This window comes from Budorcas taxicolor, chromosome 7, assembly GCF_023091745.1.
Source record: "Budorcas taxicolor isolate Tak-1 chromosome 7, Takin1.1, whole genome shotgun sequence".
NCBI classification, from domain to species: Eukaryota; Metazoa; Chordata; class Mammalia; order Artiodactyla; family Bovidae; genus Budorcas; species Budorcas taxicolor.
This window is the reverse complement of record NC_068916.1, coordinates 42919977-42944929: the sequence shown is the minus strand read 5'-3', so window position 1 is coordinate 42944929 and position 24953 is coordinate 42919977. Positions and strand designations below refer to the sequence as shown.

General features: G+C 57.8%; 1 protein-coding gene across 1 annotated transcript; it reads right to left on the bottom strand.

Annotated features, from left to right (window-relative positions):
• Positions 1-195: 195 nt before the first annotated feature.
• PALM (paralemmin) lies at positions 196-24953 on the bottom strand. Its single transcript, XM_052643112.1, has 9 exons — positions 24926-24953; positions 14227-14278; positions 13642-13722; positions 13306-13436; positions 11397-11562; positions 9883-9904; positions 8305-8364; positions 5793-5924; positions 196-2250 (listed from the first exon to the last, which is right to left on the bottom strand). Exons 1-9 carry the CDS (start codon positions 24928-24930, stop codon positions 1721-1723), a joined length of 1179 nt encoding a protein of 392 aa, XP_052499072.1. The 5' UTR covers positions 24931-24953; the 3' UTR covers positions 196-1720.

Below are 24953 nucleotides of genomic sequence, written 5' to 3'. Positions count from 1 at the left end.
CCCTACCCACAGCACTGGCGTGAGTCTGATGGGTGCAGAGCCGCAGACAGGAGACACCAGTTCCCCTGGGCTCTACCAGGCTCCTTTTAAGGCTGGACCGCCTTGCCTGGGCAGGGCCCCAACCTCTGGCCTGGCCGCACCCTCCCCGCCCAGGTGAAACTCAAGAATTCCAGCCCTGGGGCTGTTCACACCGTTTATTTGCTTCTCTGGGAAAGTCAAGAACATGGGGCCTCATCACACATTGAAAGCAGAGGGGGGCAGCAAGGGCACTTTAGCGGAGGCTCACGGCTCGAGGACTCGGGTGAACTCGAGGAGAAAGGGGGGTCCCATGGCCACTACTCAGGTCACCTCATAGAGGACCTCTCATCCCAGCCACCCAGGGGCAGAGCTGAGATGGGGACCCAGGCTGCCATCCAGAGCGGGCCCTGCACCCACCCTTCTGAGGTGGGGAGGAGCCTGGGCCGTGGGCACCAGGCTGCAGGCCCCTAGGGGAGGGGCCAAGATGGGGCCTGGTCATCCGCAGCCCACACACGAGAGGGCCTGTGAGCATGTGCACGAATGTGCCTCTGGGGACAAGTGTGGCTGAAACCAAGGAGATGTGTCTGTACATCTTGGTGTCAGCTACCCCCAGGAGGGGAGCCCCCCGCCTCTCACCCCTTTCAGTGTGGGGGAGGCAGGTGCACATCAGGCTGGGCAGCAAATGGAGGTCTCCAGCTGCAATCCAGGGGAAGCTCCCTGTCCCAGGCGAGCAGGGTGCCCTCCTCCACTGCCCAGAATGCGCCAAGCCCAGCAGAGCTGGCGGTGGGCCCAATCTCTGTGGTATGGTAGGGGATACCCGGGACCCTGGTCCAAGCAGGCTGGAAAAGGGGCCAGGGGCAGTCCCCTAGGGTCCCCAAATTAGCACCAGGAGGATAGGGGGGCCCAGTGGGAGTGGGAGCTCAGGATGGGGCTTGCATGGCCCTGCCTTGTGCAGGATGCATCTCGAAGACCCCTGGCCCAGCCTGGCCAGAAGACAGCACAGGGGTCACACCCTGCCTAAGTGGGGGGCGTGGCCCCAGGGTGCCCCCTTCCCATGTTCCATCGCCCACTGGCTGTGCCCAAAGAGAGCACTGAGGGGAGGGGCGCATTGGCTGGGGGTGTCCAGAGGGGCTCATGTTCATCCCAAGACCTTGAGCCGGGGCTCCCTGGAGAGGCACAGCCTCACCTCAGTTGCCCAAGATCCTGACCAGGCGCCTTGGCCTGGGAACCCTGCCACAGAGGCTGAGCGGGGACAGCGCAGGCTCCCAGGACCCCTGGCTCCCAGGGTCCCTCTCCTGGGGGGTTGTCCCCTCAGGGACGTCATTGGAGGGGGCAGGAAGGCACAGGCAGGAGGCCCAGAGGGAGGTGGGCTGGCATGGGGCCACGTTGAGGCCCTGGGTCATACCGGCCAGGAGCTGCCGTGACATGGGAGGCCCTCGTTTGGGGAGAAGCGGGTGTGTCCGTGTCTCTCCTACCAGGCGTGGGTGCACGGCTCAGTGGTTTAGGGTGTGTGGGGGGTGGTGATGGGATGGGGGACCCCTGTCCCTCTCTTTCCAGTGAAAGAAAACTCGGAAGGAACACGTGACAACACGGCAGGTCCTGGGCCTGTGACTGTGGGTGGAGGGTGGGCAGGCGCCGGGAGGGCCAGGCTGTGGGTGTCTGGTACAGAGGGCAGGGCCAGGGTCTGGGGGAGCCGGGCAGGTCACATGATGGAGCAGCATTTACAGCGCTGCTTCTTCATGTCGAGGTCCTGGGGCTCGGTGGCGGGGGCCTCAGGCCCCACCTGGTTCTCTTCCCTGGAGCCCTCAGTGGCGGGGGGCTCAGCCGCACTGCCATTGGGCGGGGCAGGCTCCTTGGGCTCGGCTGCATCCTCGATGACCACCAGCTCTGCTGTGATGGTGTCCTGCAAACCCAGCACCTTCTGGGTCTCAGCCTCATCCTCCACATTCTGGTAGCCCATGAAGATCATGGTGACTGGGGGCTCCTGGCCAGGCTGGATGCCAGGCAGGCCCGAGGTGGCCTCCCCAGGCTGGGCCTGAACGCCAGTGATCTCCCGCCTGGAGGGCGTGGTCCGGACAGCCTCTTCTGATGGCCCCCGGGTTTCTACTGCCCCAACCACTGACCCCGCCTCGTTCAGCGTGACCTCGTCCGCCTTGTGGATGAGTTCGTCCACCTCTGAGGAACTCAGCGGGTGAATCCCATTCTCTGCCGTGCCGTCCATGGCGTGGACCACTGGTATGGGGGGAGAGAGAGAGTGTGAGCTGGTTCCCAGACCGGAGGGAGGGCCTGGCAAGGCTGAGAGCCACCTCTAGGCTAAAGGGGAATCATAAACTAAATTACACCTTTAGAACTGACTGACAAGCAAAGCCCCGATTGGGATCAGGGCGCACGGCCAAGTTGGCACACAGAGGAAAATGTGTAGACACAAGAGCATGTGTTAGAAAACAAGAAAGAATAAATGAACTCGGATTTTATTGCCCCGCAGTGTGAAGTATTTCCATATTCCCCAGCCAACTTGCTCCCAGGCCATCACTTTTCAAAGTAGGTCTATTATTTTTTCCATTGCAAAAATGGTGAAAATGGAGTTCGAAGAAGGTAAGTAACAAGTAACTGGTCCAAGGTCACACAGCTGGCTGGGGCTGATGCTGATCTTTCTCCCCAGTCTAGGTGTATTTCCCTTCATGAGGATTTGCAGGGAGTCTGATTTCATGTGGATGATCTTAAACAAAAATTTAGTCCATTCACCCATCTTTCTTGTTTTCTCATCAATGCCCTCGAAGGCTATACATTTTCCTCTGAGTTACGTTTTGGCTGCAGCTCATGGATTACATTAGGTCATTCTGTTTGAAGTGTAAATGTCTTATCATTTCCATTTTGACTGACTGTCTCTTTAAGCCAAGATTTATTTAGAAGAGTGTTTAAACCTGGGAAAGAGGGGAACTGTGGTCCAGGAACACAGCAGGTAAGATATAACATTGTGACAAGACATAGTCACTTTCTAAAATGCTCGACCTGTGTTTGACAAGACTGTGCATCCTCCATTGGGCAGAGTTTTATAAAGACAATCAAGCTTGTTAAGCATATTTTCCAGATCTCTCCAGCTTTCATCATTCATGTCTTTCTGATGTGTCATTTTCTAACCTGTGTTACAGTCTCTAAGACCGGATGTCAGCACCTGGGAGGAGTCCCCACTGTGGTCTGACGCCAGCCCTGGATCACAGCCCTTCTAGAAACACAGCTACCCAGCTGCTTAGGGTGGAGGGAGGGACACACTGAGTGCCCTAGAAACTCTCCTCCTCTGGGGCCAAGGGTCAGGGTTGGCAGTATCTGGGTTCCGGCCAGAAGGAAAGTGCTTTCCACTCTCAGTTTCCTAACTCCTGGGGAGGGGCATCCATGATTCAGGGCCTTGCAGTGACTCTGGGCTGGAGGCCCAGAAGGTGGAGGATGTCCAGGCCGAGCAGAACCAAGCTAGGTATTTCCCACTGGCCAGTGCTCCAAGGTAGGAACCCGAGCCCTTGGCTGCCATGGAAACAGATCACCTTCCCATTGCTAAGCAACCAGAGTCCAGTCTGGCGGGTCTTGAGTCCCCAGGGGCTGGGCCAGGCTGGGCTCAGTGGCCAAGGTAAGGACCTTCCATGAGCACAGACATCTCTGCCCCTTGGCCTTGTGTGGCCATCCTGTGTCCAGGAAATAAAGCAGCTGGGACATGCCCAGAACCACATAGCTGGTGAGAACTGGAGCCAGGATTCCACTTGGGTCAAAGATCCCCAAGTACAGCAGAGCTGGGTTGTGACAGGGCTCCTTTAATAACATCCTGGATGTCCCAGAGGCCTGAACCTCTAAGAACACGAGGCTCTGGGAATCAAAACCACAGTGAGATACCACTTCACACCCACTTAGGATGGCAATTATAATTTAAAATGGTTGATAATAAGGGTTGTTGAGGATGCGGAAAAACTGGAACCCTAATGCACTGCTGGTGGAAAAATAAAATGGTAATGCCACTGTGGAAAACACCACAGCAGTTCTTCAAATAGTTAAACAGAATTCCCACATGATCCAGCAATTCCACGCCTAGGTATTACCCAAGAGAAATAAAAACATACTCCCACACAAAACCTTGTATAGCATAAAACCAAAGGGTGGAAACATCCTAAACGTCCATGAACTGATGCCTAGATAAACAAAATGTGGTCCATCCACACACTGAACTATTACTCAGCCATAAAATATAAACATGGATGAACCTTGAAAACATGATGCTCAGTGAGAGAAGCCAGACACAAAAGGTCACATAGTATATCATTCCATTGATGGGAAACGTCCAGAACAGGCCAGTCCACTGAGAGAGTGGGTTCGTGGTTGCCATGGTGGGGATGGGGAGGGATGGGGTTTCTATTTGAGGAAAAGACTGTTCTAGAACCAGGTACTGAGGGCATACAACATGGAGAGTTTTCACTGGGTTGTGCATGGAATTGTACGTGTGTCCTGCATCTCTGTCTCCAAATTCCATCTTCTCCTGAGGGCAGCATTTACCAGACTCGCTAATGGACCCTGGGGCTGAGCTGTGCTAATTTTATACCTAACTCAAGCGATCAGCTCTGGGAACCTCAGGTCCTGAAGAAAGCAAATGCTTACCTTGACTCCAAATGTACCGTTAATTTTTTTTTCTCTTGCTGCCCATGGCTTGTGTGGAGCACCTGGGAACCTGGGGATATCTGACCTGACTCACCCCACCCTCAGTACCTGGGGATCTTAGTTCCCCAACTAGGGATTGAATGCAGGCCCTCCACAGTAAAAGCACAGAGTCCTAACCACTGAGCCACCAGGGAAGTCTCTTAAAGGTTTCTTGAAATGCTGTCTTTAGGAAAGTATGTTTTCTTTTTCTGGTATCACAGCAAATGTTGCCCCAAACTTCCTCTCCCTAAGCAGGACATGCCAAAAATGAACAAAAGTTTAAATGCCAAGACCATTATGAGACGGTTGTCTAAATACTGATGGATCTCACAGCTTAAAGGAAAGTTTTCCTTAGATTTTTAAAAAAGAAAGTGAATTTTACATTTTGTGAATTATATGGGGGTGGGGGGAGGGACTTTGGAGCTTTCGCCCAAGGCTGCCCTCCCCTCCTATTTCCAGCTGCCAGAGAGAACCCTAGAAACCAAACCAGGTCTCAGCCCCATGGCCCTTCCAACACCCCCCCCACCCCCCACCCCCGCCCCTGCCAAGGCTCCCCATCCCCCACCCTCTCACTCTGCATCAGCTCCACGGGCTACTCCACAACCCCCAGCCTGTGAATCAAATCCCACCCCAGGGCCTTTGCACCGGCTGTGTGCACACTCGGTGCCCCCTGTGCAGCTGCTTCCCTTCTCTGTCCCTCCCCACTCTGCTGGACCTTCCCTCGGCCCCCTCTGAATCTCTAACGGGGGGCCCTCTGTAGCCTTTACCACAACAGTAATTATTTAAATGAATTATCTGCGAGGATATCTGAGCAGAATTTGAGCAAACTCCAGGAGATAGTGAAGGACAGGGAAGCCTGGCATGCTGCAGTCCACGGGTTCGTAAAGAGTCCGACACAACTAAGCGACTGAACAACATCTGTGAGGCAGGGGTTGGAGGGCTCAGCCCGCTGGCGTGGGGGCACCCAAGATGGAGCGGACCTCGCCCAGAGTTCGGCTCCCCAGCCCATCCTGGCGCTGGCCACGCCTCCAGACAGGTTCCGGGATGGAGGGAGGACCGGCCACGGGGCGCTGGCGGGGCAGGGGAGGGGCGCGTACCTTTGGTCTCGTCCTCGTAGACCTTGATGCCCTGAGGGAGGAGCTCCCGGGGGAGCACGGTGGTGCTGGACAGCACCCGGGTCTCCCCCGTCACCTTGTCCTTCTCCACCGTGATCTCCACCGAGTACATGGCTGGCACGAGAGGCACGGGTCAAGCTGCCGCCCACCTGCCCACGTGCCCCCCGCCGGGCTGCAGCCAAGCCGGGGAGGGGAGCCGGCAGCGCAGAGCCAAGCAGCGGGTGCCCTCGTGTGCCCTCGACGCGGCCCTCCTCCCAGCTCAGTATCCCTCCTTGGCTCCCTAGCGCCCACGGGCGTGGGGTCTGAATTCCTGGGCCACTCCGGCCGCCCCACCCTGACTGCAAAGCCTGGATCAGTTCAAGGGAGGTGGGGGCGTGCCTAGCCCAATCCAGAAAGGATTCAAGCGCAAGTGAGCAAGCCTGTGCCCCTCAGCATCCTGGGCACTCGTCCTCTGCACTGCTCTTGTAAGGCCACTACTGACGTGTCAACATTCTCATCCCTTCACCGTGGAGAGGGGATGGTCCCCCGGAAGTGTATGGAGCTACAACCCTTGAAGATTACATCCAACGGCCAGCATCTGCCCCTGTTCTGCAGACAGGTCGCCACAAACACCACACAGAGACGGCCTCCTGGCAGTGAGGCCACCAGGCCCCCACCCCTCCTCCCGTCAGGGAGGGCCCCACATGACCACGCCTAAGACCCCTCCCCGACCTGCCCCTCCTGGGTCTTCCCATTTCTCTCACGGACACCTTTGTTCTCCCTCCTCCCTCTCTTACCGACACCACTACCTCCCCCACACCCCAACCTTTCCGTCTGCAAATTCCAGGGAGCTGCTTTCAAGACTCCCAGAATCCACCCACTGCTCGTCCTCCACAGCCCCTGCTTGGAAGAAGTTGCATCCACCCCCACTATCCCTCAACCCCCTTCACTGCATCCCCACACCATCCCTCAGCCCGACCCTCATCTCCTGAGTCCCCCACAGCATCCCCTACCTTGTCCCACCATGTCCCCCTTCATCCCTTTCCTTCATCTCTCACCATCCCACTCATCATTCCCCCCCCCCCCGACAATACCCCTATCCTCCACCGTTTCCTCTCACCTTCCCCCTACCCACTATACCCCCAACATCAACCCTCCGGGACCCCCGCAATCCGCCCCGCCCACAACCTGTTCTCCCTAAGACCGCCAGTGGGCGCCTGTGAGCTGCGAGCAGGCACGCCTCTGCTTTACCCACCCCCAGCTCTCTGCAGCCCCACACCCGGCATGGGCCGCCCGTCTCTTCCTCGCCCTCACCTCCTGCCCCTCCCCCTCGCTCATTCCACTCCGACCAGCACGCGGTCCCTGCCATCCACCGGTGCCCACAGCCCAGACGTGGTCCAGACTTGACCTTTGCACTGGCAGTGCCCCTCTGCATGCCTGGCTACCTCACTTCCTTTATCCTTGCTCAGATGTCACCTCCTAAGTTAGACCTCCCCTGAGCCCTGTGATTCAAATTGTGCCCCACTCCAGCTCCCTGCGTTCCGCCTTGACCCGCATCAGAGCACCTGCTATCTGGGCTGCAATCCTCTTGCCAGGCTCATAGCAGGTGCTCAGCAAGCACTTGGAGACTGAATGAATGAATGAAGAATGCTCGGTATCACCACGTCCCTACACAGCCTAACACCCCACCATCAGACATAGTTGGGCAGGTTGTGCATTGCTCAAGGTCACCAGCTGGGGGCATGTAGCTTTGTAATTTTCTGCCCACTTCTCTGACACTGAGACCCTGAGGGTGCCCCCTCCTTCTCTAGGCTTCCCCTGCCACCCTCTCCTTCTCCTGACTGTCATTACATCCTGGTCTTCACTCCCCTCTCTGGTTTTGTGTCTCCCAACTTACTGTGATATCAGCAGCTACAAGGTTCTGCTATTTGTCATGACTTCAGTCACTTTCAGGATTAGATTTGTGCCTGACTCTGGGCACAAGGTCACTACAATCCCCACCACCACCAGGTTCCAGCTGTCAAGTGATCAAGCAGGGATTTGAACCCAACCTTATTGAGCACTAATCCCAAGTCTGTCCTGCTTGGTTACCTCCAGGAATGGGGTGCTCACTTCCTCTCCCGAGGCAGCCCAAAGACAGTGAAGGAGTGAAAGTTTGAAGCGAGCATGTGAGCCTGTGCCCACCCCTGCCAGGACCTAGAGCAAGTGGCGATGTTAGGGAGATAGAAGCCAGGAAGGGGCATCAGGTTAGAGCCGCCATGCGAGGGGGCCCGTCTTCTCGGGGAAGCTGGGCCAGCTTGTGATGGGCGTGCCAAAGCAGAGGGGGCACCCGGCCCCACCCAGGCTCAGATCTGCGGCCTTGGTCCAGCCACTCCCCACTAAAACCACAGACCCCACCTGGTGATGCTGATGGTTGCATCTGCACCAGGCCTGGCCCCCCAACCCGGCCCCCACAGGGCCAACACTCAGCTCAGGACAGCAGCTGGACGTGGACCCCAACCTGGGGCCAACCCACCTGCCTTCATCATGGTGGAGCCGTCGACTGTCCTCAGAGGGGTGTTGGAGATTTGCTTCTCTGCTCACGATGGTGGTGGTGGGGGGAAAAAGAGTGAAGAGAGATGGATTCAGAGGGGAGATCACATAGCCCCCCCCCCCGCCAAGATGTGGGACTTCACCCAGACACATGGACACCCTCCAGGCACCTGGACACCTTCAGACACACTCACACAGATACCTGGACCCTCTCCCTAACACATGCTGCACCTGGACCCATCCACACACATGTGCATGCCCTGAACACCCAGACACACATGGAATCACTCCCCGCAAAAAGAAAACACGCTTCAGTCCCATAGTCCATGACCCATCTCTTGGTCCAAATGATTTTCACAAAATCCCTGAGCAGCCTGCATGGATTTTTTTTTAATTATTAATTTTTAATTCCACAGTAAGATGAGGAGACAGACTCTCCTCATAAATAATTAACTCCTGAAAAATCAGGCCAGAGACACTTCTGACCATACCTCCAGTCCTGGCTGGTGGCGCTCTTTCCAGGCTCTACACACAGAAATAGACATGCTGAATATATATTTTAATATATATTCCTTTGTATAAGGAAATTTTAATATAGCTAATAAACCATTATAGCTAACTGTACATATTGAAGTGTCATGTGTACACGTGAAGTATTTGTAAATGTGTACATCACATACCTATAATAAATTTGTACGTGGGCTAAAATCTCTCCCAGAATTCAAACTCTGGGCTTTTTTGTTTCCTGGATGTCAGTCTTCCACATCTCTGTGTGTGGAGGATCCTTGTCTTTTTTTTTTTTTTATGGCCATGCCACGCGGTTTGGAGGATCTTAGTTCCCTCATCACGGACTGAACCCAGGCTCCAGCAACAGAAGCACCAAGTTCTAACCACTGGGCCACTAGGAAACTCCTCTTTGTCCTTTTAAGTGGTGCACAATCTCCAGGACAGCCAGGATCTTGATTTCTCATCCTCACTGACCCCATTTCACAGATGGGAAAACTGAGGCCCCCACTTGCCCTGGAGCCCAGAGCAAGTGGGCATGGAACCAGGGCCGGGCCCGCCAAGGCCAGGCACTCCAGGTGGACAGTATGAACCCACGATGGGGCTAAGACCTCAGGCAGATATGCCCCTGTGAAGCCTGCTTCCTCATCTGTAATGCAGGTGCTGCATCAGTCCACCCAGGGAGCTTGTGAAAATTCGATGAAATGATGTTGAGGGGCCCTGGGCCCAGCTCAGAGTCTGGGTTTGCTGAGTGCAGTGACAGTGCGAGCCATTAAGCTTTTTTATTATCACTTTTTAGCAACAATAACACCTTAAAGGGGCTTCCCTGGAAAGAACCCGTCTGCCAATGCAGGAGACGTGGATTCGATCTCTGATTCGGGAATATGCCTTGGTATTCTTGCCTGTTAAATCCCATGGTCAGAGGAGCCTGGCAGGCTCCAGTCCATGAGGCCGTAAGAGCCGCACACGACTTAAAGGCACCCTTCCCCTGTCTGCCATCTCCTGTCTGGCCACCAGAGGGCGCCGGGGCCCTGCCCGCCCCTTCCCTAAGACGTACCTTTGGGCGTGCCCACCGGGGTCTGCAAGAAAGAAAGGGGAGGGGTCAGGGTGTTGGCGCCCCCTTCCGCCGCCCAAGGTCCCACCGGCCGAGGCCCAAGCCTGAGCGGGGCGTGGTTCAGCGCTGACCCCATTGGAGGGGCCGTCTCCTTCTGGACCCATCCCCCACCCCGCCCTAGCCTGTGACAGCCAGAAACGCTCCTGCCTGCTCAGCTTCCAGGGGCTCGCAATGCTCCCAGAACAAAGTCCAACCCTTCCTGATGACCCCCGGGGCCTCTTCCGCCTCTTCCCACCCCTGGCCGGCCTCCTGGCTCTTCCGTGAGCCGCGTCCCTCCACTTGGAAGGCCCTTCCCGGATTTCCGCTTGGCTGGCTGCTTGCTCAGCCCCCATGACCACCCGACCTAAAGGTGACTCCGCGCCCCCATCCCGGGTTGTCCCTCAGGTTACCATGTCATTTACCCGGCCAGGAGATGGGCCAGGAGGCAGGTATAGTGAGGGGAGAGGCCATACCAGCACTCAGTCTGTGCTCAGTCAACCTCACTGAAAGCCCCCTCTCAACTTGAGTCTGTGCCTTGAGAACTCTTATTCAGTCTTTAAAACCCACCTCCTCTAGGAAGCCTGCCCAGCTCTCCCATGAAACAAACACCTCACTGGGGACTCCACAGTGCCCTAAGCTTCCCCAGGATAGGTCCTTACACCTTCCTGTGTTTGCAGCTGATTGATACATGCACATCTGCCCACTTAAAAACAGCTCAAGAAGGCCAAGGTCTGGGACTACATCCTCCGGTTCTGCCCCAACCAAGCCTTGGCAAGCAGTGAGGGTGGGTGTGTCGGCTCCAGACTGAAACTATCATAGGAGCAGCAGGGCACACAGCAGGGATGTTCCCTGGGCTGCAGCTCACCGGGGTGGGGGAAACAAGGATAGGTCGGGGGAGAGAAGGCTTGCCCCACAGGGCCCTTGAGTCCTAAAGACAACAAGCGTGGTCGGGAGACTTCCGAATTTGCCTTAACATGCTGCGGTAACCACGAGCTCAGGGTCTGGTTTCACCTGAGCCTGGCATACACGTCACAGCCTAGAATTAACAGCTAAGCCTAGTAAAGACTACTCCACTGTGTGGCCTTGAGCCAGTCTCTCAACCTCTTTGGGCCGAAGCCTTTTTCATCAAATGGGGATGCAGCTCCACCTGAAAGGGCTGCATGCAGATAGACAGGTGATGCCCATTGTGTTGGTGAACCTAGGAAGGATGACAAGCAGGTGGTCTTCGGGGAAGACCCTCTACCCATGAAGCGCTCCTTTTTCACTGATTCTTTAAATACCCGTGAAGCCCCTGTCTGGCGGGGAAACTGAGGCCCCGGGAGGCCAAGCAAGGCGTGCAGACGACGCAGCTGGGATGTGGCCGGGCTGGGATGTGGATGTGCACGCATTTGGGATGTAGGGCGCCCACAGCCACAGCCCCGGAGGCGGTGGGTGCTTCGGGACCTGGGCCAGCAGGGTGGTGCCCCGGAACCTCTTACCTGCTGAGAGTTCGGCACCGCCTCGGTCCTCTGGTCTTCTGGGGCGGGGCTCGGGGCGGGGCTCGGGGCGGGGCCGGGGGCGGGGCTCGGGGCAGCCACGCTCCCCCTGGCGGCGGCAGTGGGCAGCGCATCCGTGTTCTCCAGCTCCTCGATCTCCTGCTCCAGCCTGGGGAGTGTGCACGAGGTGACCACCCTGCCGGACACTTCTGGAGCCCGGCACCGCCAGGCGCGTCCAGGAGGGCTTTCTTGACTCGCGTGTCTCCTAACGACCCTGCGAGGTGGTCTCCTTCGCGCTCCCGGCGGGGAAATGGAGGTAAGTAAGCTGCAGAGCCGAGACCCAAACCCAGGCCGGCCGGTCCCAGACCCTTGTGCTGCCCGAGTCACTGTTTACTCCTCTGTTCGCTTCCAACACACTCTTCTTTTTCCACTCAAATACATTTATGTTTACAAGAAACTTTATCTCTCCAGGGAAACTGGAAAAACCATGTCACTTTCCAAGTTTTAGGAGATAATGGTGCTCATAAATGCAGTAAAAACAAAGCTGGCATATTCAATCCTGCCCCAGGCATCAACTGCCTACGCCTTTGGGGTGCAGGCACTCAGGACCCGGGAGATAGATGTTTTCCTTGAAGACTCAGTACAGACTAGGGAGGTGGGTAGTCTGCTGCTGCTGCTGCTGCTGCTAAGTCGCTTCAGTCATGTCCGACTCTGTGCGACCCCATAGACGGCAGCCCACAATGCTCCCCAGTCCCTGGGATTCTCCAGGCAAGAACACTGGAGTGGGTTGCCATTTCCTTCTCCAATGCATGAAAGTGAAAAGTGAAAGTGAAGGCACTGAGTCGTGTCCAACTCTCAGCAACCCCATGGACTGCAGCCTACCAGGCTCCTCCGTCCATGGGATTTTCCAGGCAAGAGTACTGGAGTGGGGTGCCATTGCCTTCTCAGCAGCCCCCTAACAAACTGAGCCCAGCTCAGCAGACTGGACACAGCTGGGGTCAGCCTGGAGGGCTTCCCGGAGGAGGTGTCCAGGTGAAGCCACTGATCGGGCAAAATGCAGGTGATGGAACCACCTGAGGAGCGTGTAGCCCTGAGGGGAAGAAAGCCAAGGCCCCCCGAAAGCCAGCCACACAGTGGGGCTCAAGGGATGCCCTCCTTGCCACCCCCTACCCAGGGCTGCACCCAGCAGGATGGATTGAGCAGAGCCCACCTCATCCAACCCCCAGGGACTGGTAATTCCCATTGACCATCCTTCCCACCTGCAAGTGCCCCTCAACCCGCTTAGTCCTGAGTGGCCCTCCAGGCCATGTCTCAGCCCTGCCTCCTCTGGGCACATGCTCCCAGGTTGAGGAACTGAGGCCTGGGGAGGAGACCCCAGCCAAGCTGCCCCCACTTTCTTCCAAACCAAATGCACCCAGACAGGATCCTGAGGTCCCCATGGGGCGGCAGGCCAGGGTGCCACAGCCAGCACATGCCTTTCAGGCCTCCCCTGGCCAGTGGACATTGGAATTTTGGCTGTCACTTCCCTCTGCCTGACCCCGCTGCCCCAGGAACTGAGCCCGGGCCTCCTGCCCGGCTGCCCGCCTGCTCGGAAACTCTTCGGTGCTTTTGTCCCAGGCCAGGGGGATGGTCACTTTCCCCGGCCTGCCCCCTCCCCCAGCTTCCTGCAGGCCAGCTGCAGTGCCTCCTGCCTCTGTGGCTCCAGGAGCGCTGGGAAGACCAGCTGGGCTGGCGCCAGGAAGCCCCGGGGGAGACTGCATCTCCGTCCTCAAAGACCTGTCTTCAGAGACCTCCATGGCCCAGACCGCTCACCCCTCACCCCTGTGTGGCTGCGGGGTTGGGAGGAGGAGGGGTCAGGCGGGCAGCACCCACCCCCAGTCACTCCCCAGCTCTGAGGCTCATGGCCCCCCACCTGGAGATGGACTCCTCCAGGTGCCGCGCCTTCTGCTCGTCCTCCTGCATCTGTCTCCTCATGTCCTCATCCCCCTCTGAGGTCGAAGACGGTGTCCCCTCCAGCAGCCAGCGTTCCCGCAGCGCCTTGGACTGGGGCAGTGGGCACCAAGGTCAAAGTCAGGGTCAGGGCTGGGGTCGGGGTCAGGTGAGGGTCTGAGTTGGCACTGGAATCAGGGTGGGGGTCGTCTCAGCCCTCCTGCTCCCCGCCCCTAAGTCCCAGATCCGGCTGAGGCAGGGGTCCCTGGATGCTGCCCCCCTTCCGCCCCCCCACCCCCAGCCGAGGCTCCGCGCGGACCTTCAGGTGCTGCAGCTGCCTCCGGTCATCCTCCAGCTGCCGGCGCCTGTTCTCGATCTCTGCCTGCCTCCGCCGCTTCTCCTGCAGACCCCGCACATGGTAAGGGCAGGCTGGGGCCGCGGAGACCCCACAGCTACCCAGACTTCACCCACGCAGGTCCCACTTGTTCTGTGAACAGCACCCACTTGGCTCACTGCACCTCCACCTGCACCCAGCTTGTTCCCCCACCCTCCCCCACCTTGTCCCTTCACCAGGAAGGACTACCAGCTTCCCCCAAACTTCCCCCAGCCTTGCCACAAGGGCAAGTTCCTTGCCCGCCACCCCCTCCACTGCAGGGGGGCTGCCTAGGGGCTCTGAGAAGCTTCTCAGCCGGAGTCCACATGCTGAAGACTAAGCGGCGCTCAACGTTTTAATTTTGTGGGGAGATGCTAGCAGGCACTGAAGTGTCCCACACTGCACCTGCGATCTGAGACCGCGATCTGAGACCGTGAGCCCCAAGCTGGGTGTGGGGAGCGCCTGAGACCCTGCGTCCCCCCCAATCTCCCCCCCATGCCCACCCCATCCTTGGGACCTGGAACAACTCACTGCAATGGCCTGCAGCCGCTCCTGCTGGGATGGGGTCTCTGCCGCCAGGACCCTGGGAGGACAGAAAAGATCAAGTCGGGGGTTGACCCCCAACATTGCTTTCAGCAGATCTAGTTCAAATTCCCACCCTATGTCTTCCTGCTGGATGAGCCCGAGATGAGATCGTTCCACACCCTCCTTGTCCCCATGCAAGATTATCCCTGCATTAATTCTCCCACAAACCCTCCTGCCACTCCTCAGGGCAGGGACAAGGGACAGGACAGGTGAGGCCTGGTCCAGACACCTAGGGAGGGCTTGGGAAGGGGAGAGCATTGAAGCTGGGCTCTGAAGGATGCATAGGAGTTCCCTGGGAATAGAAGCCTGGACTAGAGGGTCTCTTCCAGACTGAGAGACTGACCAAGACAGCCCCTTCCTCATCCTTCTCCAGCTCTGGGAGAAACACTTGGAGGAAGAGGGACCCTCCAGCTCCACCCCCTACCCCTTGGCTGCCAAGTCCTTGATGCTGTTCTGGTACTTCTGGTGTCTCCCTCACTGGCTGCCTCTGGAGTCTTCCAGGACCCCAACAGCTCAGAGAGAGCTGTGAGCCTCCCAAGAACACACAGCAAAAAAGTAGCAAACCTTAAATCCAACCCCAGATTCTTTCCTCATCTCACCCATGTTTTGCTTGTTTCTTTCATTTTTTATTTTTGCTGCACCATGAGGTTTGCAGGATCTTAGTTCCCCAGCCAAGGATTGAAGCCGGCCCCAGCAGTGACAGCAGAGTCCTAACCACTGAGCTGCCAGGGAAGTCCCCCATCCATGTTTTCTGAGAGCCCACCCAGTGCAGTATTAGCCTTAAGCTGGTATGCAGTAAGAGTTAGATAAATGCCAGTGTTGCCAGATGCTCTTAAAGGGACAGGACATCATGCTGTTGAGGATCTGGGGACTTCAGAGAGGGCACAGGACCTGGAAGATAGGTCATCCTTGCCCCTCCCCTTGATCCCCTGCATCCCCCTCCCTACCTGGGGTGGAGGGGGGAGGAGCTTTCAGAACCCGCCCCCTCCCTTCCAGGTCTCCCATCTCTGGAAGCTGCACACAGTAGGTGCAGAGTGAAATGGTCAGACGAATGATGCCCTGAACATCTCTTCCTCCTCAGGGTAACCTCGAGCTTCCAGGGGGTGGAGGGTCCTCAGCCTGAGTGGGGGCTTCCAGACCATCTGCCTCAAACCTCTGATAAACCACAAGGCCACTCTGGGAGGGACTGACTGACAGGAGGCCTCATTTCATATGGGAGGGCCTGGCAGTGGGAGCCAGACCACCCCGACCTGTTCCACTCCCCACCTCCCCCTGCCCCCCCATCTGCCCCGACCCCCTTATCTTCACAGGCACTGAAATTACAGACAGTGCTTTGGACCCCGCCCACCTCAGCCTTGACTCAGGGCCCAGAGCCACCCCGAGGCCTCCTCGGGGTGAGCCACCTCTCTGCCCATCTGGCCTTCATTTCCCCATTTGCACACAGCTCTGGGCCCTCCTGCTATGTCACCCCCCAAACCATGGTTTAGAAGGGGAACAGTGTGCAAGGTCCACCCCAGCCCAAGCCCCTGTGCGCGTGCACACAAACACACACACACACACCCCCTGTAGCTGCTCGGCGGACACCTATCCCGGGGCAGCAGTGACCCGGTCACCCGCCTTACTTGGGTCTAGTTTCCTGGCCATGCTGAGACCTGTGAAGTCATCTGGCTCCCATGCCCCGGCCAGGTGACTCCACCCAGCTTCTCCCTTCCTGTGAGGCAGCACCTGCCCCCCTGTGCCTCCCAGGGGCCCAGCACACCAGCCGCACCCCTGCAGCTTCCCCTTCTCCTTCCTCAGGGAGGCTGCATTCAGCTGGGTGGAGTTCAAGAAAGGTTTGGTCCAGCTGACCGGCTCAGATGCCCTTCCTGAAGGGCCAGACCAGTAGGATTTCTGGGTCTGCCCCATCACCTCGTGTGATACAGACAGGGTGACATGCCATGCTCCCCAACATGGGCCCATCCCCCCAGTTCTTGCAAACCCCACACTCTCCAGCCCAGCCCAAGCCTCTACCATCACCTGCCACCTCCCTGAACCCTGACAGCCCACAACTAGAAGCTGCTTCTCAAAATGAGAACCCAAACCCATCATTCTCCTGCTCTCAAGTCCCCTGGCTCCCATCACCCCTTGAAAACCCACCCCCTGGCATAGCCCAGCCCCCACCCTCTCCCCTGCCCTGGTGCCTGACCTCTACTCTCCCTCCCGCTTGTGCTCACTCTGTTCCAGCCACCAGGACCTCCTGTGGCGCCTGCCCTGAACCAAGTTCATTCTTAGCTCAGGGCCTTTACACTTGATGTTCCCTCTGCCTGCTATGCTCTGCCCATAGCTGGAAACTGAGGCCCAGAGAGGGTGAGTCACTTGTCCAAAGTCACATAGCTACAAAGTGGCAGAGCTGGGATTCGAACCACAGCTGCTTAGCCCCAGGCTGTACCACAGGCCTTCCCTTTTCTGCACAGCTCTAGTTCAGCCTCCAGGAGCCCACCCAGGCAGGAGGCAGAGTTGCAAGAGGGAGGCATAGCAGCTGAGACCCCAGTACAAACAGGGCCACAGAGGGCAGGGGGACCAATCTGCCTAATACTGGGTCCCCACCCTGGGGGTGCGGGTAGGTGGCCATTGAGGCTGGATACAGGGACACAGAGATGGCTGTGAGGCCAGCTCGACAAGCTGGAGACAAGGCGGGCAGTGTCCTTACTGGGGCAGCCAGTCCCTGCAGGGCCAAGCCAGGACAGGGGAAGTTTAGACGAGCACAGTGAGGAGAGGCTCCGGCCCAGGCAGAGAATTTCCATCTCCCCACCCGTCTCCTGTCTCAGCCCCAGGGGCACAGTCTATGTGCCCCCGCTCAGGTGTCCCTCACCAGGCCTGGGGTCGCCTGAGCCGCCCCACCCTACCCAGCCCCTGGGCTCAGCCACTGTGGGTGATGGATGGCTGGGCCCACGGGAGGCGGTCGCCCTGGCAACCGCGCCATTCCCATGGCAACGCAGAGGCCCGCTGGCGCTCAGGGGTGGGGCCGGCGCCGAGCATCTCCCACCCCCAGCCCGGCCCTAAGGGGCTGAGGGGCTGCCTGCCCAGGGCTTCAGGGGTTGCCTGCACCGGGTGGGACCCGAATGGGTAACTAGGTCTGTTCCACCCCCGGGGCAGGAGGAGGGCTTCCAGGGTCTGGTGATCGGGGCGTCCACCCAGGGAAGGGCTTCTATCCGGGAAGGGTCTGAACCCGCCCTAGGCGTATGGCAGCCAAGGTCAAGCCAAGATAAGGCTCGGCATCATAAAACCGAAAAACAAAACAAGAGGCTGGAACTCCCTAACAAATCAGGAATAGAATAGGAACCATGTTCCGCGGGCGGGACTCAGCCGCACTTTACGGAGAGGAAACTGAGTCTGGTGAGAGCCAAGAGTCCGATCTCCCGAAGATCTTGTGAGGGACGTGGGATAATTATGGCCGTTTTATCAATGAAGTATCTAAATGGTGAAGTGAGATCTGCACCCAGACAGGCGGGCAGGCTCCGGGGCGCAGGGAGCGCAGGGTCTCCCTGGCCTGGCTGCGGTGGGGGTGGTCAGTGGGACACCTGAGAAGCTCATTCGGGCTCAGTGAGTAAAGCAGAGGCCAGATCACAAAATGTGTGATTTACACACTGGGCGGAGAAGCTGAGTTTGGGCTGAGGCTTTAGGGCAGCTGCCCCCCTCTGGCTGTGTGACCCGGGGCAACTCACTTGTGTCTCTGAGCCTCCACTGGCTGCGCTGGGCCTCGGGCGACAGCTTGCAGCTGCTGAGGAGGGACAAGCCCTAGGCCAGGACGCCCACCGTCAACGCGCGCAGGCGTCTGGTCCCCGCGCGACTATATTTACGGAGCTTGGAGCAGCTTCTGGGCTCCAGCGGCCTTGTGGGCGGCTCAGGACTCGGGGAGGGCGTCGGCTGCGAGCGCGTGAGATAATCGTGGTCCAGGAGATGAGCTAATGAGACCCGAACCCAGCAAGCCCGGCAGAGGCCTCAGCTTTGCAGGCACTTATTTTTCAAAGGTCCAGAGAAGTTACGCAACCGGCCCAAGGTCACCCAGGGGGCAGGAGGGTCCAGTGTGGGAGGTGGGTGTGGGGGCTGGGGGTCACACTTGTCCTTCCAGAGCCCACGCCCGGCAGCTACAGCCAGAATGAGGGGGTCCCTGTCCAGGCAGGCGTGGAGCCCAGCGCTGGAACATTCCTGTGCTAACTGAAAGAAAACAGCTGACAACGACCTTGGCCACGGGTGGTGATGGGGGGAGGCAGAGTCACGCGGGGCCAGGGGTGGGGAGGTGAGGGGAGCCTGGTGGCCTCTCCCCACATTGAGTGGAAGATGGAGTTGGGGAGTCTGGTTCCCAGCCCCATCCCTGGCCCCTCCTAAGCACCAACACCTTCCTCGCTACAGATCCACCCACAGTTCCATCACCCTGAATGAACCTCAGCCTCTCAGCAGCCACTCAAGCCCCTGTGTTTGCCCCTCACTTTTCCCCTTTCTCTCCTTCACCTCCAATCTCAACTCAGACATAGCTGCCTCTTTCAGGGAGCCTTCCTGGGTCTCTTCCCCTCATCAGGAAGGAATTCTTCTCGAAGCCCCTCAGCCCTCAGCACAGGTGACCCCTAGAACCACTGATGTCACTGGTGAGGTGGACAGCCCTTGAGGCATGGGCTTTCCAAAAGTTTCCAGGCAGAGAGACATCACCACCAAGGTGGAGACGGCAGTTGCAGCAGGCCACAGACCCAGGAAAGAAAAACTGTTGCCTATTAACCTAGGATAGGGGGCAGGGGAGCTGGACCCTGGCCAGGGCCCTCACAACAGAACAGGGCAGCAGGGCATGAAAGCCTGCCCACCCTCAGGGCCACGCCTCCTCTGGTTTCCAGCAAATGCCTCTGCAGGGACCAGCCTCACAGACCTGCATCCCTCCCCACCCCTCAACTTCCAGTGCCTCAAACATTCCAGGTGCGATCCCACCTCAGGGCCTTTGCATGGACTGTGTCCAGATCTGGGCCACCCCTGCCAGGTCTCCAAGGGGCTCACGACTCCTGGGGCCTGTCTTCAGATGTCACATCCTTACTCTGGCCTTCTCTGACCCTAATTAACCCCAGCACCTCCAACCCCCACCCCCTAGCCCTTATCATCCAGAAAACCTAATGATTTTACTTATTTTGTTGATTTCTCCACAAGGACAATAACTGTCTCTTTTTGTCCCTGCCATGTCCCCAGTATACAGCAGGCACTCAATAAATGTCCACTGGGTGAACATGTGTGCTAGGGTCCTTCCATTTCCAAAAGAGGGCCCCACCTAAGGGCTCCCCACCTTTGTCACACTCCTGCCATGCCCCCGACTCCACCCCGGACCATCTGTCCTGTGATCACTTTTTATTTTTATTTTTTTAAAGAAATTCACTGTCACATCTTAAATTCATCTAAAATAGTACCTGGGCTCCCCACATTCAAGAGAGGACAAAGAACAAGCCCCAGCTGCCTGAGAAGTGACTTACAAATTAATACAGGAACAACCTAAGTGCCCACCAGCGGATGATGGATAAATACAAGGTGGTCCTTCCATACACGGGCGGGTCACTCAGCCTTGAAAAGGGGTGGAGCCCTGATGCTCACTGCCAGGTGGACAGACCCCGAGAACACGTTGCTCAGTGAGAGAAGCAGACACAGGACACACAGGGTGTGATTCCACTGATGGGAAACGTCCAGAACAGGCCAATCCACAGACAGGGGATTAGTGGTTGTCCAGGTTTGGGGGCGGAGAAGGCAATGGCAACCCACTCCAGTACTCTTGCCTGGAAAATCCCATGGATGGAGGAGCCTGGTAGGCTGTAGTCCATGGGGTAGCTAAGAGTCGGACACGACTGAACGACATCACTTTCACTTTTCACTTTCATGCATTGGAGAAGGAAATGGCGACCCACTCCAGTGTTCTTGCCTGGAGAATCCCAGGGATGGGGGAGCCTGGTGGGCTGCCGTCTATGGGGTTGCACAGAGTCGGACACAACTGAAGCGACTTAGCAGCAGCAGCAGGTTTGGGGGATGGGGTGGGGAGTGAGTCCTGGTGGGAATGGGGTTTTGGGGGGGGTTGATGGAATGTTCTGCAATTAGAAGCTATGGCTGTACTGTGCATGTACTAAAAACCACTGGACTCTATGCATGTACTGAAAACCACTGAGCCACTTTAAACAGGTGCATTGTGTGGTGTGTGAATGATCTCAAACAACCTGGTAAGAATAAATATACACACAGATACAGCAGAGATGCTGACTGTCTCACCAAGGGCCATACTAGGGGGTGAGGCAGCCACCCCAGGGACATCATAAGGTCCTTCCAGCCCTGCTCTGAGGCTCTTCAGGATTAGCAGGATCTGAACACAACCTGACCTGGTCATCGCCTGCCCACTCCCTGACAGCTGTTACTAGAAGCCCCTGCCAAGCCTTGCTGGCCCCCCACCCGTGCCCCCACTCACCCAGGCTGGGCTCCCAGGCCTGCACTCACTCTTGTTTTTACCTGTCTTCCCACCTCGGGGTCTGGGTCAGGCTTCTCCTCCCAATACCTGGCCCCATCCAGGCTGTCCCAGGGATGGTTCTGACTTGCCCTGAGTTCCTAGTTGAAACCCACAGGCAGGAGACAGAAACAGCAGCCCAGATCTCCACTCCTCAACACCACAACCTCTGCTCAGCCACCTCGTGCTCCACAGAAACCCTATGAAGCATGGTCTTGATGCCCCCTAGCCTCCCAGCACGCCCAGGGACTGGGCTGTCTCACCCTGACAAAGCCCCCATCTCTGTAGGCAGCTCTGACTATCACAAAGTTCTGAAGTCGGGTCCACGCCCATCCAGACATGGGGTCCTGCCACTCCTCCCCCAGCTCTGGCATTTCTCCGCCGGCTGTCCCCAATGGCCGCCTGTCCAGGCTGAGTCCTGAGCTGCTTCTCCCTGCTCCCTGCTCTGGCCCCTTAGCCAGCAGAGCCTCTTTCTGGTGCCTGGGTCAGCACCTCTCTCCTCTTCTGCTTAGACGCCACCCATGGCTCCCGATGGCTCCCCATGGCTCCCCAGATGAGCAGTGTAGGCCCAGGAGGACCTGGCCCCAAGAGCACAAACTGAAGAACGCTCTCTTCTCCCTACGCTTTCCCACCTCTGGTCCTTTGCATGAACCAGTCTTTTCACCTGCTGCACCCTTCTGCCTACCTAGGAAAACTTTTAAGTATCTTTTACAAAAAAGGTCCATAACACAACGGAGCAGGATACCTTTCCCACACCTCAAAGAAGACCCTCCACAGGCTCCCCCAGAGCCCTCTGATCCTGCACAGGGCTACGGTGGTCAGTAGGAAGTGTTTCCTAAATGACCAGATGAGAGACTTCCCTGGCGGTTTGGTGGTTAGAACTTGGTGCTTTCACTGCTAGGACCCAGGTCCTATGCTTGGTAGGGAAACTATGATCTTGCAGGCCACATGGTGTGGCCAAAAACAAACCAACAAACAACCCCCAAAAAAGCAGATGCCAGGCTTCCTAGGTAGAGAAAGGATGGAGGCAGTAGGGTCTCAGACTGGGGGAAAGGTGACGGGATTTTTTTTTTAAGAAAGTCAATTCGTTTTCCTGCATCAAAACCTGAACCCTTTGAAGATGGGGCTGGGACCGCCCAGGATGCTCCATTCACCAGATGGGAAAAGTGAGGTTCAGAGAAGGGGGCAGCCTGACCAAGACCCCATGGTGGGTGAGGAAACGCTCTCCATGCTCCACTCCCAAGTCAGCAGCCACAGAGGGTTCCCTGGCAGTGGGTCAAGGGTAGATGGCCCCTGGGAGGCCAGACCACAACAAAGTCCACCTCTGTGCCATCCAATCGGCCAACCAGGCTGAAAAACTGATGTCTGGATACCTAGAACCACCAGTCCACAGTCCCTGGACAAGAAGGTGCAAAGGCCCTTCCTCAGCTCCCCTCCCCAGCACCAGAATGCCCAAGAGCAAATGCCAGCATCACCCTCTTCTGGTTGTGTGGCCTCGAGCGTGTTCAGTCACCTCTCTGTGCCTCAGTTTCCCCACCTCACAGGACCAAGTGTGTCCATGGGAACAAAGCATTCAAAAAGGGGCCCAGTACACAGCAAGCACTCAATAATCGTCAAGTAAATGTCACATCTGCACCTCTTAGGCCTCTTTCCTGTCTTCCTGCCACCACCTCTAGGATTATCGTCATGTTCTTCCCTTCAAATCCACTCACTGTTTAAATCCAACCCCTTTGTTTTCAAAGGAAATGTTACCAAGGCTGAGTAAACCAGAAGCCAGTGCCAAAACCATCAGAGTAAAAACACTTAAAAAAAAGATACCGTGAAAATAAAAACTTGTTATTAAGTTCTATTATCACTAGATACCGGTTCTGCTTCTCATTAGAGAGGGAGACCAGCACTTGCAGAAGGAGCATTAAGGATGCAGTTAGCACCCAGGTGAGCTGATGATCTCTCTGAAACTGTTCAGGCCTCAGGATGAGAAGGGACCTGATGAGTCCTGACCCAACTCTGCTTTCCTGCCTCCTGTGGGGCCCGATCCTCATGCTCACCAGAGAAGATGTGGACATCTGAGACGGCTGCTTCCAGCTAAGGGGCCAGAAGAGCAGCCCCTCCCCTGCGGCCACCAGCAGACCCTCCCCATGGCAGGATGCCCCCAGCTCCCTGTCCCCCAGTTCCAGGCCCCACCCTTGTTCCACCTTTAGAGCACCACCTATCGCCTCCACTGGCTGGTAAGAATTCTTACTTTCTCAAATTAGTGAAAATTTGTTTAATCCTTTAAAAATCTGTCAAATGCTAAACGTCTTTTTAGAAGAAAGTTTCCAGCATCACCATCTCCAGTGATGGCAGAATCCATGGAAATGGAGGGAGGTAAACGATTGTGCCCTGGCGGGGGCTGTGCTCCTATGAAGAAGGACGGAGGGCCGGGCAGGTGTTCATGCAGGGAGCAGATGTAGCCCCTCCCCACCCATCGTCAACTCCAGTGCTGGGGACTGGCTTCCTTGCACGGCTACTCAAGCAGTTAATACCAAGTCCCGTCCTACACCTGCACCTAGAAAAACCAGGGATCCGCCTAATGGGGGGACTCCGACACCAGATCTGACTGTGACCAAGAAGGCCTAGGGTCAGGGCGGCAAGCACCCAGGAGCCCTCTGTGTGCTCTGTGGCCCTGGGGCAGCGGCTGCCCATCCCTGGGCCTCTATAAACCCGTGCAGAATGAAGGGGGTGGCGGGAAAGGAAACAATGGGGTTCATCCTGAATATCTCATCTCATTCCTCTGCTCTGGGTGGGCGTTTCCTGTCTACTCGCCTCCTCCCCCAGGCAGCCCCCTTCTCAAGGCCACACCCTGCCCAGGGCCTGCTGTCTGGAGGCCCAGAGGCTCCCTTGGGCCCCTGGGAGCACAGCAGATAAACAAGTGAGGGGACCGTAACAGACAGGTCTGGTCCCCTGCTCCCCTGAGCCCCTGGCTGGGCTCCAGGGCCAGGCTGGGCCTTTGTCTAGGTTTTCAAAAGCAGAGGACACAGGGTGTTGCCTTGCCGGGAGGTGGGGGAAGGAGGCAGTGGCTCCCACCCAGCTGAGGGTGTGGTGGGTCATGGGTGAATCCCCGGAGGAAAGTTGCAGGCTTGGAAAATATACCCAGTGGGAAGGGCCCAGGAGCCAGCCGGGTGGGCTGGTGGACCTCCATGTCTGGGCCCTGGGGCAGGGTAGGGATCTGGCCCAGAGTGGGGCAGTCGCTGGCCCCCCGCATAGGACAGGGGGGCTGCAGGACACCAGACACCGCCTTCCCAGCCCCTGCCCATGTAAACACACCCCACAGCCTCCCTGCACCCACCTGTGGGAGTAGGGGCGTGGGGGATGCCCTGACACCAGGAACAGAGGACCCGCCCCGTAAATGACCAGGCAAACACACTGGGCACCCGCTAGTGCAGAGACCGCCGCTAACCCACAGTCCTTCATCCAAGCCCCGGCACACAGCCCACTCATCCACTCCTACACCGAGCCCCAGGCTAGCAGACTCTTGGCTACATCATTAGGGGCCCCACCTCAGAGGCACTTTCCCCAGGAAAGGAGGGGACCCAAGCTCCGCTGTTGGAAAGCACAGGGACCACTAGGCTCACACACATGCCAGACCCGGAAGCCTGGAGCAAAGCCCACTAGAAGCCGGGAAATCGGGCGGCTGGACCCCCGCCTTAACAAGGGCTCCAGACAGCACTTGAGGCCCTTGGGGAGGGCAGCCAGGCGAGGGAGGACCGGCCGGTGCGCGTCCAGGGCACAGGGCGCAGCGAGCGCAGGCCGGGGCTGGGAAGCGAGCTCCAGGCCCGGCGGTGCAGTGAGGAGGGGTCGTCCCGCCGCCCCAGAAGCAGGAGGACCGCAGCCCGCCCGGGGCACGAGGGCGGAGGCACAGTGCGTCCCCTCCCCACACGCTCACGCGTCCCGGGCCGCCCCCAGCCGCCGCCGCCCGAGTCCTCGTGAGCCTGTGGGCCACCGGGGCCGGGTCGAGGGGGAGGCCTGGGGCGGGCACGGCCCAGCCCGAGTCCCTCCGTGGCTGAGCGGGGGTCTCGGGAGTCCCTCGCCACCTCCCCGCCAGCGCTGTGGGGGCGAGAATCGGGGCCTCAGCCTCCGGGGCGCCCCTGGCGCGAGCGCGCTACTCACTCCATCTCCCCGCCGAGATCAGTGGGTC